The sequence below is a fragment of the Scophthalmus maximus genome, chromosome 7 (assembly GCF_022379125.1).
Source record: "Scophthalmus maximus strain ysfricsl-2021 chromosome 7, ASM2237912v1, whole genome shotgun sequence".
Classification (NCBI taxonomy): Eukaryota; Metazoa; Chordata; class Actinopteri; order Pleuronectiformes; family Scophthalmidae; genus Scophthalmus; species Scophthalmus maximus.
The window spans coordinates 22,122,084-22,142,723 of NC_061521.1; the positions used below are offsets into that span (position 1 = coordinate 22,122,084).

General features: G+C 43.5%; 1 protein-coding gene across 3 annotated transcripts in view; it reads right to left on the minus strand.

Annotated features, from left to right (window-relative positions):
* Window positions 1-20,640, minus strand: part of cdh13 (cadherin 13, H-cadherin (heart)) — a 280,640-nt gene that overhangs the window by 197,627 nt on the left and 62,373 nt on the right. For all 3 annotated transcript variants that reach the window (XM_035643270.2, XM_035643269.2, XM_035643267.2), the window contains exon 2: window positions 3,246-3,366. In XM_035643270.2, coding sequence (XP_035499163.2) covers window positions 3,246-3,366 — 121 coding nt within the window. The remainder of the gene's footprint in view (window positions 1-3,245; window positions 3,367-20,640) is intronic.

Genomic DNA, 20,640 nt, shown 5'->3' on the forward strand with positions numbered 1-20,640 from the left:
ACTCCTGTTCAAACATATGGCTTATGTTGATGGTGTTAGAGGTTCCAGTTTTTTAGTCGCACTTTTGCTGGAACCAGGATTCATGCTGATCTGTGGGTGTACATTTGGGGTGTGGCCCTGAGCCTATTTCAAGCTAAGATCGCATACACAAAACAGTGAAGATGACAATACAGTATATCGGGACTTTCAAGCCAACAATGTGTGATGGGCCTTTTACAATATGCCGCTTGTAATGATGGTGGCAGCAGTTCAAAAGGAGTGGGATAGGATCCAGGATGCTTGGTAACCCTAGTCCAAGGAAACATTCACACATGTTCAGTGTATTCTGTTTGTTTGTTGGAAATTTTTGTTTGAAATCCAAGTAATGAACGACACGTCTGCATCAAAATCCATCTGTGCAATTTGAATGGCGCCGAGCATATTTTGAAAATGTATTTTCTGCTTCATTCCCAATGGTTTTCAAACGGAGCTGGAGGCTATTGGCTATGTGAGCTTGACTGTGCAACACTTCAATCTAGCCTTCTCTTGCCCATTGGTACGACTAGATATGAGGATAAAAGAGATTTGCCAGTTTCAAAAGAAAAAAAAACATTGTAGTGGATAGATTTGTTAACCTTTAGTTTGCATTAGGTCCAGTTTCGCTGATTGAAAGTGTGAGTACAAAGTCCAATCTAATCTTGGATATAGAGCCGTCCCCCCCGAAGACCATGTGTCCCGCACGCGCGGTCAATCAATAAAAACCTGTCTGTGTATTTGGTCTGTAAATTTGGACGGTTAGAAATTAGACTTGAGGTCGTGAGGTGAGAAGGAGAGAGCGGTGTTCTCCTCTTGCATTCATGACCTAACCCGTTTTCCATTTACTCCTATTTGTACGTGCATCAATTTTTCATCAACGTATGCGGGGCCAGCTGAGTAAGAAGAGGAGGAGGAGGAGGAGGAGGAGGAGGAAGGCATTGGAGGACAGAAAAAAACCCGAAAGAGAGTCAGAGGGAGGATTCGTACAGCGGTGCCGAGAGCGGGAAAGACGGAGAAAGAGGGAATGTCTGCGCGCTGGATGTGCATGTGTTTGTTCCTCAAATAAGGCCATTAGCTAAAGATGGATGTCCTTGAAGCCCGGTCTGCTCCGACAGGTATCTCCCGCTAACAGACCGCCCCGCCTCTGGTAATTACACACAGAGGTCTACAGCGGGTGGCACGGGGGCTGAGCAGAATTTGCATGAATCTGCATGTGTCACCGGGCCGGGGCTGCAGCCTCTGGCACTCGGCGCGAGTCCTGCTAACACTCAGCAGGCCATTTGTTCAGGCTGAGCCAAATGGATGGTGGGGCAGGTACAACAGTATCAATGCTCCATCTGACATCCGTGTACATCGGTGAAATAGCGCTGACACGCTACTTGCATCAACTCGATCCATCCGAGTATTGCAGAGCAATCACTGACTGATATAAATGATTCATCTTTCGAATTGAATCATGAGTCTTGCTCGTTTTGTTTGCAGTTTTTTTTTTTGTCTGTGCAGTGTTTTTCTTTTTTTTTTTAATCCACCATAATCATCCACGTCCGCGCATTTGTCAATAACTCGTGAGCAGCGGGGCCCCCCTATGGCGAGAGGTGATTCTGCTGACAGGACCGTATTCAAGGTAATGGAACCACTCTGTCGTCCCACGGCGGAGCACTAAAGCAGAACGGAGTTCTGTCTCTTACTACATGCACCGGTGAACCTCTAGGTGACAAAATGCCTCACTGGCTGACCAAATCAAACACAATAAAAAAGCAGAGAAAAAAAAAAGGGGATGGAGTAGAAAGAAAAAAGAAAGAGGCTGAGGGAGAAAATCGCCCGGATTTGTCATATTTCGCCGTCGAGGAAGGGAAGTATCAATTGGAAAAGCTGCCCGTCACCAGAGTGGCACTTAAAGGACGTTGGTGCACGTCCAAAAGCCACGCACGACACTCGAGCAATAAAAGTAGAAGTAAACGTGCGTGTGACACTGGAGCCGGCGATGACAATCCAGCGTAATGACATCATGCGAAGGGATTATGAAATATATGTTGAATAATGCACATGGAATGAACACGAGCTCCGCAACAAACGACAGACCGCAAAGTGGCAAAGTATAAATTATTCCCATCGGAATTTACATATTTCCATTGTGTTTCATCATGCTGCGACAAAATGAGAAAATTGCAACGAGTCGTCGGCGCCGACGGTGGCGAGCTGCACCTTGAGGAGGGACTTGCAACCCCAGAGGAGCAAAGTGTCCGCCGGCGTGTACGTTACTGCATGATCTCCATGGAGACGGAGTGGAGCTGTGCAGATCGGCGTCGCCCGAGGCTCCCACATGGGGCCCAGTGGACCAATAAGTTGTGGCAGCAATGTAGAGTTGAGATTGGACTTGCGCAAACTTCTCCTCGACTCCATCTCAAACCGTAATTCTTTTCATTATAAAAACCTGCAGAGATCCGACACGCATTTGTGCACGAAAAGGAAAATGCGAACCCCTCCGCCGTTGGGGTCGGAGTTCTCCGCAAGACGATACATCGACTCGCGCGTGGTAACTGGTGCCATGGGAGGGAGCAGCTCCGGCATAATGGTTGCAGGGCGAACACAGTTAACTGGGAACTGAAGCTGTCCCCAGAATGAAAATGATTCTGTAAATATGATCCAATCAAGGAGAAGAATTGACGACTGATGTCATTGCGGTGCGAAGTGGCAACCGGTTCTTTCTCCTGTACACAGTAGAACGAGAATGCGTGTGAATTCGACTAAATGTGAAGAACAAAACAGCCCATACACACACATACACTCTCCATCACCTTGAGCTGTGGAGAGCCTGGCTTGGCTTTGTTCAGGTCCCTGAGCTACAGTCAGCTATTCGTATCATCAGGAGCCACACAGGTGGACTGAGGGTTTATGTGTGTGTGTGTGTGTGTGTGTGTGTGTGTGTGTGTGTGTGTGTGCACCCACACAAGTATTTGTGTTGTTGAATGACAGAAGATAAAAGAGAGAAAAAAGTTAGATTCAAAATGCAATAAAAAGCCGTGTGTGTGTGTGTGTGTGTGTGTGTATGTACACACCCAGACAAGTATTTGTGTTGTTGAATGACAAGATAAGAGAGAGGGAAAAAAGTTAGTTACAAAATGCAATAAAAAGTCGTGTGTGTGTGTGTGTGTGTGTGTGTGCGTGTGTGTGCGTGTGTGTGTGTGTGTGTGTGTGTGTGTGCGCGTGTTCTGTCCATTTTCACTGACCTTGTGCGAGCGACTGGCCTTTCTGAAAAGGTCCACTGTACGCCACCTGGTAATGTTTGACCTGGAAGCCCGGCGCACAGCCCTCATGGCCTGCGTCCTCTTGGCCGCCCACACGGGCAACCTGCAACACAGACAAGCAAGCAGAGGTCAGGATGATACAATAAACACACACGAGCACATTGTTTTCTGCGTAGATAAACCTCACAGGGACGAGCGGCGGGAGAAGAAAAAAGTGTTGTTTTTTTTCCAGAACCTAATCCTCTCTCATCCTAGATAAACAACAGCAGGTTGAAGTAGACACACACACACGTGCAGGGGGGAAAGAAACAAGGAGCCGGAACCTCTAAGACAAATGAATATGGTAAAATCAATATTGATCACCTAGTTTCACATATGAGCTATTTTTCCATCCCTCCCTTTACACATTTCATTGAAATAAATACTCACTCACATAAAGTACAGTGGATGTAATTTTACAAAGAAATTACAAGCATGACTTATTTCAAGGTCAAAGGTGAGACTGAAACTTGATGGTAATTAGACCCACCCCCAATTGTCCTATGATATGGGGTTGGATCCAACTAACACTCATTGTTCAAATAAAAAGATCACTATGATTTACTTTGAGTTTAGATTTAAAAAACAAACAAACTAATTAATTAAAAAAAGCATGTCGTCAACAGCTTCTATTTTTTCCCTTAAACCTCAGACAGTCAAGATACCTTTTGGCTGAGTATAAAAATTCATATTAAAACAGACTAAACAGTCTGCCACGCTGCCTCTATTGACTTTTAATTGAACCATTTTACCTATAAATCCCATTTTTGCAATCGGGCAGTTGAAAAAAAAAAAACTTCATAAAATAGAAGAAGAAAAAAATATTCCCATGGAAAGCAAATCTCACTGAGACCACGACAAGATGCAGAGCATAAACCCAAAATAGCTAATTGGGTATTTGGGTTGACTGTAGGTGTATGATGTATTAATTCAAAGACATGGTTCATGGTGTTTTCTTTGAGACGTGTTTTTATTCATCATTTCACAAATTCAGCTGTGACCCAGTTACAGTTGCAGCTGAGTTAGTCTCAAAAAAAACATTGTAAAGGAGAGATTTAATTAGCCGACGCGGTGTTAAATAGAGATTAATGGCGCTTTCCCCCAAAATCTGAAGTTAGAGGTTGAACGGGCAAAAATAGTCAGGATGGTTGCTGGTAAATCCTCAAGACAATTTTCCGAGAAACTAAAAATTTTCTCTTCGGATGTAAAACTCGTATCGTCTGTTCAGTTCGGAAATGTTTTGGGAGCCGTCAGCTAAAAATGAGTGCGTTGCTCAGGGGGGGAGAGGGAAGCAAGGGAGAGAGATGAGAGATTACAGGAACTGGTTTCAAAATAGTTGGACAGAAACCACGTATGAAAAAATAAAACACACAATATCCTTATCTTCAATGATGTCATGCCATTCAGGATAACACTGTCGCTTCTGTTTACCACGAGGCGAGTGGCTTCGCCGTAACACGAGCCGCGCAATGCACCCGGGAGCCGTGATATAAAGGCTTCTGACGAGGCTTTGAGCGTTGCCATGGTAACTGACATCCAAATCAGTAATCAAATGTTCTTTCCTTTGAATAAGCATTATGACTACAATTACCATTATAAATGCTTGTGAATTATCACAAAAAATACCTGTGAAACAAGACAGAGTGTTTCAACGTGTTTCGTGGTACGTCAACATCAATTATCATTAGTTATTCTTAGCAACATTTCCCATATTTATGATGATGACACGCATAAAGTCAAATGCGGTCATCACCATTTGACTTTTTTTTATGTCTGTGTCCTCATTTTTTTTGCTCTTGTGATTTTAACCTTTGCTATCGTTTCTATTGTTTTTTTAATATTTTTTAATTTTTATTTACATAAAAAACACTTTGCGGTTCTGTATCTGTGAAAGGTGCTCAACAAATCAAACTCGTCTTTATTTACGTTTTTCATGTGATGTCTGGAACTGCCTTTCTTTCCAGTGAGGCGTCTGGTGTCAGATGGTTGTGATGATGCAACTCACAGCTGGTTTCAGTACAAACAACAAGTAGAGAAGAAAGTCATCCTTCCCTCATATCCAACGTGATATCCCACATACAAAAAAGGTTAGTTTGGCGATGTTTGTTATGTCTGTTGTTTCAGCACAGGCCTGAGAGCAGAACAGGACATTTCGTGCGGTTTTCGTTTTCATTGGTATCGTGCCATATCAGTAATCCAATCTGTGACAGTTCTCTCAGACCAACTGACACTATGGAACAATTGTACTTTGTCTGGTTCCGCAGCTCTGCGGTTGCAATGAGGCAATACTTCACAAATTCTCTTTCTAAATGAAGTTTCGGCTTCTTGAGCCATCAGCTCCAAAACATGCCCGACTGCACCACATTGTGTCTGTCAGAATGGGGGTTTTGAAGAAGCTTGCTTGATGGAGAGCTCCAAAGAATGTTGACTTTATCTGGACCCATTTCTTCTCCCAAGTCATCCAGTTTAACTGCGTTGGAGATTGACCACCACTGCCAGAGCATCTCTGAGAAATAGACTGCGTCGTCTTTATGGTTTGACATTTATCTTGGCCCAACATTCTGTGTTCACTTTCCTTGTCACGAAGCTAACCATGATGCCTGTCAGCTACTTGTTCGTTTCGTTCACCCTGACGTCACCTGACAGGCCTACAGCCAAAAGGGAAGTCTCTGAAGGACATGTTAATCTACCATTTTATTATTTTTATTTTATTGCAAGAAGAAATATCATATTATATCATTATTTTGTATTTCTGACTTGCTCCTTTGTAATTATGAACTGTCTTGTAGGCCTGCTCAAGTTTTCTCATGGGCTGCCTGTACAGCTTGAGGTCAGAGGTTCCTCAACCCTGCTTTATGGCGCTCTAACTCTCCTAAATTTACTGATACAAGTGAAGTGGTGACAAGACATTATTTTGTGAATTGCAATCTAGGAGTTCAAAGTACAAGTTTCTCGAGGTGGAAACCCCTCAAATCTGTTTTCTTTGTCAATGGACCATTTCAGTGGGAAATGAAGGATACTACATTAAAAGGGAATGGTGCTAAGGCCCATTTATGTTATTTGTGTGTAATCATTATGTCATTACCACATTGACTGATGATTACTTATGGCTTTTTCAATTCTGTTTCTGATTGTAGGAAGAAAACTGAATCTCAGAATAAGCATAATATTTAATTGGGTTTGGTGTGACAGTGATATAATACATCACATGAGTATGAAAGCTTTCGCACAGCAGTGTCCAGGCTGTCTACAGAGATCCATCTGCATGATCAAAAAGCCTTGGCAGACATTCAGGAATTCTGAGGCTATTACATGTAATGTCCCCGCAAAGTAATCACTGCACCCCGGGGACTTAGAGCGTTTCCCGCTGGTGTCAAAATGTTAATTCACTTCTATCACATGGCTTCCTGACAAGGTGGGATACAGAGCTTGTTGGTCCATAAACCCAATCAGGTTGACTAAAGGGCAGAGGCCTGTCAGCATAGCGTAGCATAGCAAGGGTACATGGGACACATGGATATGCAGAATGTAATGTGAAATGTGGATACCTGAAAACACTAAGTACGTCCCTCAGCAGGACTCTACAACACAAACACTGTTTTATGATGTACATTTGGAGGAAATATTACAATCTAGACCCATGTGACGAACAGTAGTAGAGTGGAAGCATTGAGGCAATGCCGTGCTAATCAGAAAACCATTTAGAAACGTACTAGACGTGTGAAGGTAATATAATTCAAGCCTGGCAGAATGAAAGGAGGCAGTTTATCAACAAAGTCCATCTTTTTTACTTTTCTGAAAAGTCTGTTTTGTGCGAGAAGAATTAATTAAAAAATATAATCTCAAAGGATGAATAGACACTTTTGTCTAATAATTACTTTACAGACAGTGATCCATATCAGGACTTTCTTTAGGCTCCTGTGTCTGTGTGCATGCGTATTCCTGTCATTTTTCTTTCTTTGATACCCGGACCACGTGTAACGCAAGTGAAAGGATTTGATTTAATACATGCACGTGCATTCTGTTTCAGCTTGTTGGCTATTTGATGTGTGGTGGGATTTAAGATAGAGGCTCACAGGGATTAGTGTGCAATGAATATAAACATATATATTTTTTTCCAAGTGAACAGAAAATAGCAAACTGTATGTGAATACCCACCGGGCCTGATTCAGAGTTTGACGTTTAAGGCTATCTGTACAGAATATGTTAGTTAGTTGTTGTTAGTATTTTAGTTCAGTCATTTAAAACCGATACTACGTACACTGGCTTCTTGTTTACATAGTTGATTACATTTGATTGGACCATGCTACAATCGAGCAACAGTTTTAAACATTTAAACATGACACATCTATTCACCAACAAAGACATTCCTTAATTATTAATGCTTCAACCTGGTTAAGTAGATTGATTGTTTGGAACAAGTTCTTAATCACTATGGTACAATACATAAAAACCTACTGAAGTTTTTACAAAAAAGCTGGTGAGACCTGCTGACTATTGTAAACTTGGTTTGGCTATAGCTCCTCATACATCCTTGTGGTTTCTACCTGCTGACTGCTTGTCCTTTCTGCTGTCTGGATTTATATTAGTCAAATATGCATTAGCTGCTTCTCCTGTCAGCTTGTCTCTTGAGATTATGTATACTCCACATCACAGTGACGTGTTTGCTGGGTAGTCTTCTGTTATCTCTCGTGGGGTTTGGCTGTACTTCCTACAATATTTAGCATGTTGCCAAAAGAAATACACACGGTACGACTAAATGTGGCATAGAATGACATTAATTTCATGAGAGGTTTCTTTACTATACTGAAATAAAAAGTGCCTCGGAAATTCAAGGCAAGGCTGTCAAAGAAAGAGCATGATCAAATTGTGGATCACATAAATGGAAAGAAAAAAGAAGCAAACATTTTGAATCTCAACATAGAGTCGCTCACTGAGAATGCTCAGTGCATACAGTGATCAGGAATGGGGCTGCCTGCTACTGCGCACATATCGAAACATACATCCGTGGCAAAGAAAAACAGCATATGAATTGTGAAGTTTGAAGATTTGTGTAGGATGTGAATCGTCTCTCCCTGAACTGCATGTTTTCTCCAGAGGGGTCCAATGAGAGACGTTAATTGATTTCCGTGTGTTTCGGCTCAACTATCTCACGTGTTTTAATGTCTCTGTGAAGCCATCATTGTTGTGCAGTGATTGGCTCGGGATGAATTTGCCAGAGCAGAGCGCCACAAAGAGGAATTAATACGGTCCAGTCTAGGGGAAACAAAGAGCCTTGGGTGCACAAAAACAATATCTATTCTGCAGGAACAATTATCATACACAAGTAACGCTGGACCTGCAGAAAATTGTGCATTGTACACCAAGTTAATGAGATGATCAACACAGAGCCAAAGAGATGAATAAATCTGTAAGCATTTAGTGGGAATTGCTGATGTTGACAAAGGGAGAGAGTGCAGTTGGACAAACTGCAAATGGAATGGTAATGTAAGTTCTCTCGGTTTGAACCCTGTCTGACTGAACGTTCCTTCAATGTGTCATGGCAGGGACAAACATCCGTATCCTATTCCTTCCCCCACAGAGTTTCGCTGTTGCAATATACACTACTTCTTTGGGTCCAGTAATCCACTCCTATTGCTTCTCATGTTACTGCTACACAGACAACACCCAACATAACCTGCCATTCCAACAAAATATCTGAGAGATGACACAGCCTTAACCCAAATCCCAGCATGTTGTTTAGGCATGTCCTCTGGGACAAAGGAAGGCCATCGTCAACTTAACGTCTCTAAGACTCCAACCTGAGTTCTCCAACCAATCTTTGATTTGCACTACATAACACAACAAAATAGGCCTTGTCTGACTCAGTATGCTACCCACTTTTGGTACAAGGTTATCTGTCACCTCACCTACTGCAAAGCCCTTCTGGTTGGCCTCACTTTCACAGCGAAATTCCCTTCAAATGGTTCACAATCCAGTGGCGCGTCTGGTCTTAAATCAGCCTTAAAGGGTACATCACTCCACTGCTTATCGACCTCCACCGGCTACCCATGGCTGCCCACATCAAATTCAAGTCACCAATGCTTGCATCCAAGGATCGTTGTTTGCCATCATGGCACACAATGCAATCACAGTCCAGACTTGTCTTGTCTGTGGTTCCCCATTGGTGGAATAAGCTACTAAAAGATATTGCAGCAGGGGTGTGCCGCTCTATCTTCAAGAACCTCTGGAAGACTAATCTCTTCCTAGAACACCTCCTCTCCTTACACCTCTAACACCCTAAAACTATACTAAAGCTTTAGTGTTGTGTCTAAGTGGAATACGTCACCAAATTAGTAAATGTATTGGACTGTAATGTAAATCCTGATGTTGAGGGCCCAGGATCCCTGAAGAATCCCGACTGGTTGGGCATCACTGACATGGCTCACAGAACAATATTATTATTATGGAGGGGTAGAAAGAAAGATGGAAAATAAAAGGAGTCCTGAAGGAGGGAGGAAAAAATAATATGGGCTGGATAGGTTTCATATGGATTGGTTTGCATGGGGGAGAGATAAATACAGTGATCTATTGACAACCACTTGGAGTGCAGGTCTTTAGGTTTATGTTAGCTCTCTAAGTGCAGTGAAGGAATGCTCAATCAGGAGCAAAGATCCATACACCTTACCTCCAGCATTTAGATCACATTGTCCCACTATAAGGTCTATCTCCCAGCAAGGTGAAAAGTGCAAGAAAGAAACATATCGAGACATTACAAGAGCCTTGTTTTACTCAAATATGTGAAATAAAAAGCGCCATCATCACAAGGTCTGTATTTTCTAAACTGTAATCACTGGCTGGCTGTACAAGAATGCCTAGAAGGTGATATTGCTTATAATGAGAGCCCCGGATGACTACAGGACATGCATGAGTGGTTTCTCATGGCTGTTCTGCAGATATAATGTCGGCCAACTCATTCGCGCCGGAGGAGCACCAGGCGGGTCAGCTCATTGCTTGAGACTTTGACACCGAATTCAGTTCAAATGTGAAGGAGCAGTCAGGTGATTAGGGCAATGACTTGGCAGAGCGCGCAGTAAATGTCACCTCTGGTGAAAATCAATACTGCCTCCGGAATCCACACACAGTGCATCAGATAGATAGAAACGGAGAAGGGCCACTGTGCCTGATATTTGCTGAAGAGGGTATGGGGGGCGAGCGAGGCTGAGAGAGAGGCCGCGACAGCTGTTAGAAGTGAAGTATGGCTTACATTCAATGTCAGTGCGTGTGAATAAACTCAATCAGAAGTGGAGGAATAAAAAAAGGGGTTGACCGAGAGAGGCAAATGGGAATAAAAAAAAGTCTGTCCTTCATGCAATCTAATGTCTTAATTATTCCGTTTTTTATTCCGCTGTACATAAATCAGTCCATCGGTTTTAATGGTTTTGTCTGTTTATTCTGCAGCCGTCTCTTTTTTAAAATGACATAAAAATAAATATGTAATTTTTGACTATATTTCTTCTTTGGAATTGAAAAATTATCACTGTGTCCTTCACAACTATTTCTGTGACTTCAACTGATGTTGACTGACCTTCCTGCGCCATTATATATGTTGCACTCATGTCCTTTTTCAGCGAGCACACATACGCAAAAATGTGTAAACAGGTCTGCACGTATGGATTTACCAATGATCCATCAAGCCAGTCAGCATGCATGGATCAGTGTGTGTGTGTGTTTGCATGTGCATGTCTCTGTGTCTCTGCATGCATGCTGGGTAGTTTGCCAACGATCCAGCCAGTCAGCCAGACAGCCTGCCAGTAGCCTGACATTTCATGCAGCCACCGTCCCTCCTTTCCCCAGCTCTACATTTCCCTTTCCCCCTTCAATCTTGCATTGCCGTTGTCTCCATCAAGGTAAATGTCAGTGCACACACCTCACTATAGATCTGGTTGACCCATCCAGGCCTGGCCACATCCAAAGCCCAAGATGGAGCCAGAGGAAGGGAGCCAGGAGAGAGAGAATGAGAGAGAGAGAGAGGGGGGGGAATCAATCAGGCTGGGCCTCAGACACCAGCAGCTGGCAGGTTCGCTGGGCATGAAGCACCTGAGTCATGAAACCATCTGGTTCGCGGCCCAGTCTGCCGAACCCTGGCCACACCTGCTGGGCCTGTAAAACAACACTGGAGCAGTAAACACAGAGTCACGCCATAGAGGAGGAGCAGCTGAGGGTGAAGGGAGAAAAAAACCTGGTGGGTCTTCAGTTGTCAGTGAATGAATGGAATATCCAGGTAGTAATTGAAGCGAACGTGGAGGAACACAACGTGATGAACACAAAGTAATCAAGGATGCATGGTCGGCGATGAGATATTCTTGTGGAATAATGCTATATTGTTTTTGTAGATAACTGGCTTTTGTTATTTTGCTGTTTTAGGTAAATGTAGACCAATACCTCCTGGATCGAAGCGAAAAGAAAACTGTATATCAAGTTTTCCATCCATCCATCCATCGTCTACCGCTTTATCCATTTAAGGGTCATGGGGGGGCTGGAGCCAATCCCAGTTGACATTGGGCGAGAGGCGGTGTTCACTCTGGACAGGTCGCCAGCCTATCACAGGGCCACATACAGAGACGGACAACCATTCACACTCACGTTCACGCCTCCAATGAACCTAACCCCATTCTGCATGTCTTTGGACTGTGGGAGGATCCCAGAGAACCCGGAGAGAACTGACGCATACATGGGGAGAACATGCAAACTCCAAACAGAAAGGCCCTGGTTGGTTTGAATCAGGATTCGAACCCAGAACCTTCTTGCTGCGAGGCGAAAGCGCTGACCACTACACCACCGTGCAGCCTGCATCAAGTTTTGCTTTACACCAGCTCTGCTGAAGCCTGCAGGGGGGGAAAAAAAGATCATGAGCATGAGTATGTATTTACTAAACTATTTCTATTCAAAGATCCCTGAATCACAGCCAAGCTGAGGTAACAGTAGGCACATGAAAAAAGAAAAAGAAAACACTGCAATGAAGAGCAAGGAAAAAACTGCAAATTGACCTGGTGACTCAATCACAGCATCTTCAAGAGCTTCCTGGTGCCAGCTACCAGATGATGAAGACTTCTCTCATGAACTGACTCGACTTTGAAACTTTTAGTGTTACATTTTTTTTCAAGCAGACGGGTGCTGCAGGGCCAACATCCCAAAGGGGGGGGGGGGGTGTGTAGAGTTGCGTGGCAAGTGATGTGGCGTAACCCCCGACAGTATCATTTCCTCACCGTCAGTCTGCTCAAATCCCTTTTCTAGTTGGCGAGCTTGTCAATACGTCTGCCTCACGCACACACACACACTTCACCGCGCAGGAGCGGGGAGCGAGGTGTGAAGTGAGGGATCAAAAAACAACAGGAGCGTCAGCTGCAGGCACCAGCTGCTCTCCAGCAGAATTCATTTGAATGCACTTCATTCCTCTCCCTGTTGGGATCTGGCGTGTCAATCTGAGCACGCTCAGCTTTATCTCGAATGCATGTTCGCTCACCTTGAAAGGGGGTGTTTTTTGTGTAATAGCGCCGGTAACTAAACATACTAGTGACTCCCCCGCCCCCCCCCCCGTCTTTGTTCGAGTTTGTTCTGTGAAAACAACAGCTACAGCAAAGTTTTTGCCAATTAAGCTCTTGGCCGTGGCAGTGACAGATGGAAACCCGATGCAGCCCACAGGCTTCTGTAGCTTAAAATGGTGCAACATTGACAGGGAGGTTACACCTATTCAGGTACTGTCACTAAGCGCTAAGTGAAGAATGGTGACGCCATCACACTTTGCACCTCAAAAAAAAGGCTGCAAATTGCAATACAATTTGAGTTTCAAGAGTCTGATCAGGCGCTCGCTCCTGGACACAAGCCTATCAGAGGACGCCATCAACCGTCGACCGCGCCGCGTTAAACGGGAAGAGATAAAGTATCGGAAAGTCTCCGAAAGTAGATCCGTCAAAGTCCGCGTTATCACTTAGCCTGTGTCTAAAGCTTTTTCGTTGGGCGGCCGGGGGGCCGCACGCAGGTATCGGTCAGGGTGGTCGTTCGACGTGAAGGATTGAGATCGGTGTGTTTGCCTTCTCCTCGCAGTTTATCTGTTGTTATCAGCGCACCTTTTCTTCTCTCGAGCCGACCTCCATTCATCAAAAGTAACGGGGCCGCTGCTGAAGCTCTCTCTGAATGCCCTCCTCCACCTTGAATTGACCCGCTCCGAAACACTTGTCCTCTTCGGTCCGTTTTTATCTTCCTTTTTGAGCCCCTCCTTTTCGTCTCCACAACTTCTTAGCTGAAACTTAGTTGGCCCACTTTTTCTTCCCTTCTCTTTCTACTCATCTCGGATTCCTCCTGTTCAACTGCTTGTTTTGTTGATATTTCTCATCTTCCTTCCACCTCTCCCGATTGACGTGCTGTCCCACTGTCTCATGTAACTTGCGTATCCATGTACATATGATTCACGTAGGCCTCGGGCAGGCAGCCCAGAAAGGTTAATCCGCGTGTCACTTTAGTCCCGTTTTGAGTGTGTTCCACAGAGAGACACCGAGGCACCATCACACCGTCCACCTGTCGACTTTCTTTGAAAGACATCATCTTCTGAAGAGTGAAATTCTTGTCATTATTTCAGAAAAAAAAAAAAGGGGGGGGATGCACTGGTTGAAAGAAAAAGTCATTTTGGAAGCCTTTTTTCTTTTTCCATCAACGCAGCGAGGGATACTCTGAAATATCACCAGCATCAATGCGGCACCCGAGTAAGCCATTAATAAAGTAACAGAGCTGACACTACAAAGGACATTATGCGGCAGGAAAATGAATGCGTCCCATTGTATCCCCCATATCTATTTGATGACTCGCAGCCTCTCCCTCATCCACTTCTCTGTTCCACTCCTTTTTATGTTTTTTTACTCCACCTTTGTCTTTTGCTGCTCTCTGTCCACAAATCACTCCGTTATTACTTCGCTGCAGTGAAAGGCGACAGGCCGCCTGTTCACATGCCTATTCGCACGCCGGAAAGCTGATTTTTAATCACTTTTAATTACTACAAACTGACTCACACCACAGTCCGTTTGTATTTATTGATTTATTAAAATGACACGTATTATGCTTCGTCAGTTTTTCCTGTTCCTCCTGAACTCCTGAAGCCCCCGAAATGACCCGTCAGCATTCCGGCCAATACTTTCGCAAGATGGTGACATCACCATATTACGAGGTTGCATTAAACACGTCTAGCGGCTAGTCTGACACGCCCCCACGTAAGGTAGAGCGAGAACGAAAGAACTTCCTACACACACTGAAAGCGGTTGATCAATCACAACAGAGGGGGCCAGCTGGCCAATCGGAGCAGACTGGTCTTTATCGGGAGGGAGGGGCCTTAAAGAGACAGGAGCTAAAACCAAGTGTGTCAGACGGAGAATGAAAAGAGGAGCTGCAGGAATGGACAGAATGATGAGAATGATATGTTTACTGAAATTTAGAGCATGGAAACCTTTTCAAGTAATAACCCAAATTTAAATTATGAACCTGAATATGCGCATTGTACGTCTCCTTTAAGAAAAACAAGCAAACATTATTTTAATTTTTTTTGCCCAGCATGTGTAGAGACATTTTAGATCGGTTTAGGCAAACGGTCTAGCTCTGCATTATCTGTTTCGGCTAATAGAACGCAAAATCATAAAAAAATGAATATTTGCTGATAAGAAATTCTTTTCAACTCCTCGTGAATTATATTTTTTCAAGAGTAGAAATGCTGTATCAGCATAGCCAAGACTTCTTTTTTTTTTCGGTGTGCACCTGAGGGATTTCATCTCATTTACATTTTCCAGGCAAATTTAATAAGCACTGAACATTTAGACATAATGAATGATTGTATCTGGGAGAATTCGTTTTTTTAGTTTAGTTTTTAGTTTTGGGTTTCTCTCGTGTTACGAACAGAAAGGCAAAGAAGCAATCTGGCACAATCACAAACAGCAAATGGAGGCGCAGTGCTGCATGTCCTGCATCATAGAAGAGATACGGAGGGGAGACAATTCGAGGTTTGAGAGCAGACATGTCCAGAAGGGATTCATGTACACTCTCCATTTCCAGCCTTGGCAGCAGAACACACTGCCGCACAAACACAAGCTGTACTTATAAAATTGAATTTGCCAAATAATGTATTTCCTCTTTAAAATATGTATTCAAAGACTTCGGGCGCCATAAGTCTACAAGAATGGACATTGTGCCTCCACAAAGTCAATTTAAAAACATTCCCCAGACACAGCGAAGGAATTTGATTCCTCTGATGGATCGTCAGTGGGGAGCTCCTGACCTGATTTAAGGTGGTATAGGAAAGTATTTTGAAATCCAGCCGTACATCCAATTCCATTTGATCCTGACAAAAGTACACTATAAATTGGCAATCATATTCCAGGACTGCTTCCCAGCTGTGGGCTCACGCTCGGCTCCGATGCAGAAGTGGAGAGATTATTCTCAAGCAGGCAACGCTGTCTGGCTCCATTGCCCTTGGAAGACATAAAACAATATGGATAAATAGGCTACGCGGGGTCTCATGCTGCTCTCTTTGCCACTAGCTGCTGAGCGATTCCAGTTTCACTCCATTGAGGAAACAGATATTTGACTCGGGAGACGCTATGGCGAGACATTGTTTTCACACAATGATGCCATATTCCAATTTTGCTTTTTTCTCCGTTGCCGATCTTCAAGCTAATAGACGTGATATTAACTTTGAACCGTACATGTTTTTATTTGATATATTTTTACACTTCACTGTGAATGTGAATGGGAAAAACAGGGCGAGGGGGAAATCACAAATAGAGCAATGTTTACAACGCGCGGGTGTGTCACGAGCTGCGCCGTGCAGACGTGTGTGTGACAGTGTTGATGAAGTGAAGTGAGACAGAGGCTCATCTGTATCCGCCTTAGATTGGAGAGCCGCATCATTATAGACCCACAGCGAAGCTTTCCATCACAACCCCGTCCCTCAGTACTACTCCCCCTCTTCCTCCATTTGTCTCATTGCTCCCCTTCTGACTCGAGGGAGAGGAAGAGGAAGAGGAAGAGGGGGGGGAGGATTCGCCAATCCGTCCGCTCCGGTCATTGGTCTTGATCACACAAAGCTGGCAGGTATTGTCACGACCCGACAGCCATTGATCCTGGCCTTAGTGACGACCGGGGGTGTCTCTGCCCTTCATCTGCAAACACTTCAGTGATTTGGCCCCACTGACTATATTACCTTTACAGGATCAATGACAACTGATTTGGTTTTGAATGAGCTAAGAAGCCTGTGATTGCCTGCGAATCCCCAATGCCCTAATATTAAATAAGGCTTACCTGCTCTACAGTCCACAGTCAATAAAACCGAGAATGCCGCTTCAAGACCTGTGGCATTTTATCTTTGGGCACAACCAAGCAAGCGTTTTTTCTCTCCATGCACAAATATTCAGCTCGAGGTGTGCTCGATCCAAGTTAAATTCAAAGACCTAAATCAACCCCACTTCTCACTTGATTCACGACGTCAGCAAACATTTTCCTGAGGAGTGTATGGTCTCTCGATTCAAGTCTTCTTCAATACAGCATGGTGTTCATTTTGTGTGTTGTGGTCTCATGGACGATAAAGTACCGCATGTATAGGAGCATGATTGACAGCTGGTAGCATCCAATCGGTGAATGGTTGCGGTTGTGGGCGGGGACGCGCAATGGTTGACGGTTGGAGAAAATCCCAACAGGACCAATGGGTGACGTCACCGTGGTTTGCCACTAAGAGCTGCTGCCCACTGCAGGAACAGCTGCAGGCAGCAGGTAGGTGAAATCATCTCTCGCTGCATCAGTTGCATTTGGACATCAAAAAAATGTTTTAGCCACATTTTTGATAAAGTATTTTTGAATTAGATTATCCAAAACAACAAGATCTTTACATGTGAAATCAGAGGAGTGCCCTCTAAGATGTTGGGGAAAGTGAGCAACACTTGAACTAGTTGGTTTGTAGATTACTTGCAGACTGACAATATTACATTCACCACTACTATGATTCATTGGATGATCCCTTCAATTCTGCCTCATCGGCTAATTCAGCCTCCAGTTCCATCATGTCTTCCAATTCCATTTTCATGTATCTCATTTTCATAAAATTCACTTGGTATTAATGGGCGGCAGAACACAGAGCACAACTCTTTAACAGATGTTCCGCGATGTACCAACAAATCATTCATCATTCATGAGTCAAACTTGAGTTCGGTCCATTAAACATTTATCAACCTAATTAACATCGCTAATGCCATCTTGACAAAATATCTCTTTACTTGTGAATCAGATATGAAATTTTAACTGTTACAAATGAATTCCCACCGAGGAGCCTAATCGTGTAGCTCATCATTAACACACAGGTTTACAATGGCGATGGAAACGTTATCTGTTTTTTTTCCACAGATAAAATGGTCCACATGCAGTACATTCAGATTATATACATTATACTATATGACACACATACTTAGACCCATGAAACCCATACTGTATTCATCATTGAGATGAACCAGAGTGTTAATGGCTAATGGACATATCTTAGTCCCGGTGTTTGCTGTCGTTGGTCTGCACTAATTGCTTGTTCCTCCTTTCTCTCGTGTGTTATGACTATTTTTAATCAGATTGTATTTGAAATACAAATGAGCTTGCCTCACAGTGGGGAGACTACCACAATATCTTTTTATGCTATGCTCCCTTTTGATTTCAAAAGCACTCAAGACCAATTAAGTATAGCGCTCGGAACGGTTATGTAGATGATTCGATTACGCAACTAGCTCGGAGGTAAAGCGATGGAAATAATTTCATATGAATGGAAGCAATTTCTGTTTGCGTTATGTGGACATAAGAATAAGGGAAGAGATCATATGATTTAATAATTAAATCCAAGTCTCATTTTCACCATTACCGTGCACTCATACAATTTGGTCGTTTCCAGTATAAAAAAAAATGTGTTTTTCAATCAGATCACAAGAAAACAAATTTCTTCTATGATATTGTTACATCCACAGTAATTGTTTCATCATGCTGGCACATTTACTGCAACAACAAAAAAATCTCACTCAAACATTCTTAACAATTTTCCATTAATCCTCTGCATGAAAGGAAAAATTCAAGTGAACAAAGCAATAAAAAAATGACTTCAGTTCTGATGTCTGAAGTGCAAACTGTTAACTCTACTGAGTGTTTCCAAAGTGCGCTTTAGATTCCCTGCCAAAAGGTTCAGAGGTGACACTTTCTAACTTCGCTCCTTTTCACTGAATAATCCACGTTTGATTCGATTATAAGTCATTAGCTGTTCAGGAACCTGTCTCGTGCTGACGGCAGGGCTACGTCGATAAATATGACTGCGCATTAATGAACGGTGCTGCTCTCCCGATTGAGCTCTAACAAGAGGGGAGGGGAAGCTTCCATTAGCGTCGCCCACTTATCTTTTAATTTGCTCTAGAGTTAGTTGTAGTGGCGCGAACAAAAAGAGATGAAAGGATAACTGTTTAACTATTCCTGTTCTACATAATATTCGGTATGACTTGATCTGTCATCTCGACGAATACCGAGTCAAGACTAAAAACAGTTAACAACACTGAATCATTAAATACCTCTACATCTAATGGGGATGCTGGAGATGTTTCCCATAGTGTACTTTCCACTTCAATGCGGAAAATTAATTAGCCCAAATAGGAGAGAGAATTGGCTATTTTTCATTTTTAATCACTCGTAATGCAATTCCATAAAAGTCCAATAAATGTAATGATGAGTTTTCCTTTTTCCTGCCTCTGCGTAATGTACTGTATAATCATTACAACCCCCGAATCATTGCAACCCCAATCACCACTCTGTGCAGTAAATGTTATTTTCATCCCACTGCACCTGTATTAATACAGGGCGCCACCTGTACAGTAACTATAACATTTGCACGTGAATAAAACAGCTGTGTTTAGTAAAATATCTAAGCAAGGAAAAGCTATGGCAGACCCTGCCCCAACTTACACAGTGGTAAATATTGAATATGCTAGATACACCGCAGCAATGCTGTAGGGAAATAATTGTAACCGAGTAGTAAATGTTTCCTCGGCATCCTCCCACCTCGCTGACCTTCCCCGGTGTCTCTGGCCCCGCGATGGGATGTTAATGCGCGTGCCTGGAAGGCTGCCATGCTGCAGCCTCTTCTCTAATGGATTGATAAAAAAAAAGAAGAAGCTCTGAGCACAGAATCAATCACGATATAAACCTGGACTGAAGCTTGTTAAACTCGAAGGAAAGTTCCACTGGCCTAATGTCCCTAATCTTGGACCATTTGCTGTCCCGACAGAGAGATTGCAGTCGCCATGCATTAGGGGGCCAGAATCATTTTAGTAGAGAGACCTGAGGTAGATGTGAGGGGAAGTGGGGGGGTACCCTGACATTGAGGTGCATAAGGTTCTTTGTTTTTTTACGCAAAGGGAGGTTACATAATGTATTTAAAGCTACAGTGTGTAATATTTAAAAGAACGTATTCACATAAATTGAATATACTGTCCATAATTGTCTGTTCATATATGAATATTCACCTGCAACAAAGAACCAATGTTTTTTTCGTGAAATACAGTAACATTAGGGGGACCCGACCTCCGTGAAAGTCTCCATGTTTGCTAGGTAGTGTTGTGCTGCGTTCCGGTTCCACTGCGACTCAAGAGGTCGGCAAAAAATCACCACCCCCGACTTTCGTGGTCCGAATTCCGAGGTATAATGGAACGCGGCGTTAGGTTGCAGAAAAAGGTCCAGAATACGCCGCATTTGCGTTGAATTTCCAGGGAAACCGGAAATGAAAATAAGCTGTGTGCCACCATAAAGTGTCCCCTGGCGGGAGCTCAGTTGGTTGCGGTTTGCAACTTTACCACCAGATGACTGACAAAAATTACACAATTAGATAAATCTAAACACATCTACATGTTCCCCCGCTCCCTGTCACTCTTCCTCCCCTTCTTTCTGTTTCGTCATCCATACACCATCAAACCAACATATGGAGTCAATGCAGCTGACAGTTGGAAGGCTCACTGCTTCGGCAGTGACATGAATAACAACCAGAAGAGCAAAGGAATGACAACAGTTGGAGGAACAGTGTGGATTTCCTTCAGTTTGAAATTTGCCCCAGTGGGACGAGACGTCCCATCGGAGCGTCTCCTCGGGGACCAGGACCGTGACCGGGAGGGACCCGCCTTGCACAGGGGTAAATAATGAAAACGTGATACCTGATAGCACCGCAATGTGTGTAACTTATGTTTGCAGACAATATCCTCGAGTGAGGAAAGGAATAAACTGTTAAAGCCGCTGATGGGTTGGAGGCTTATAT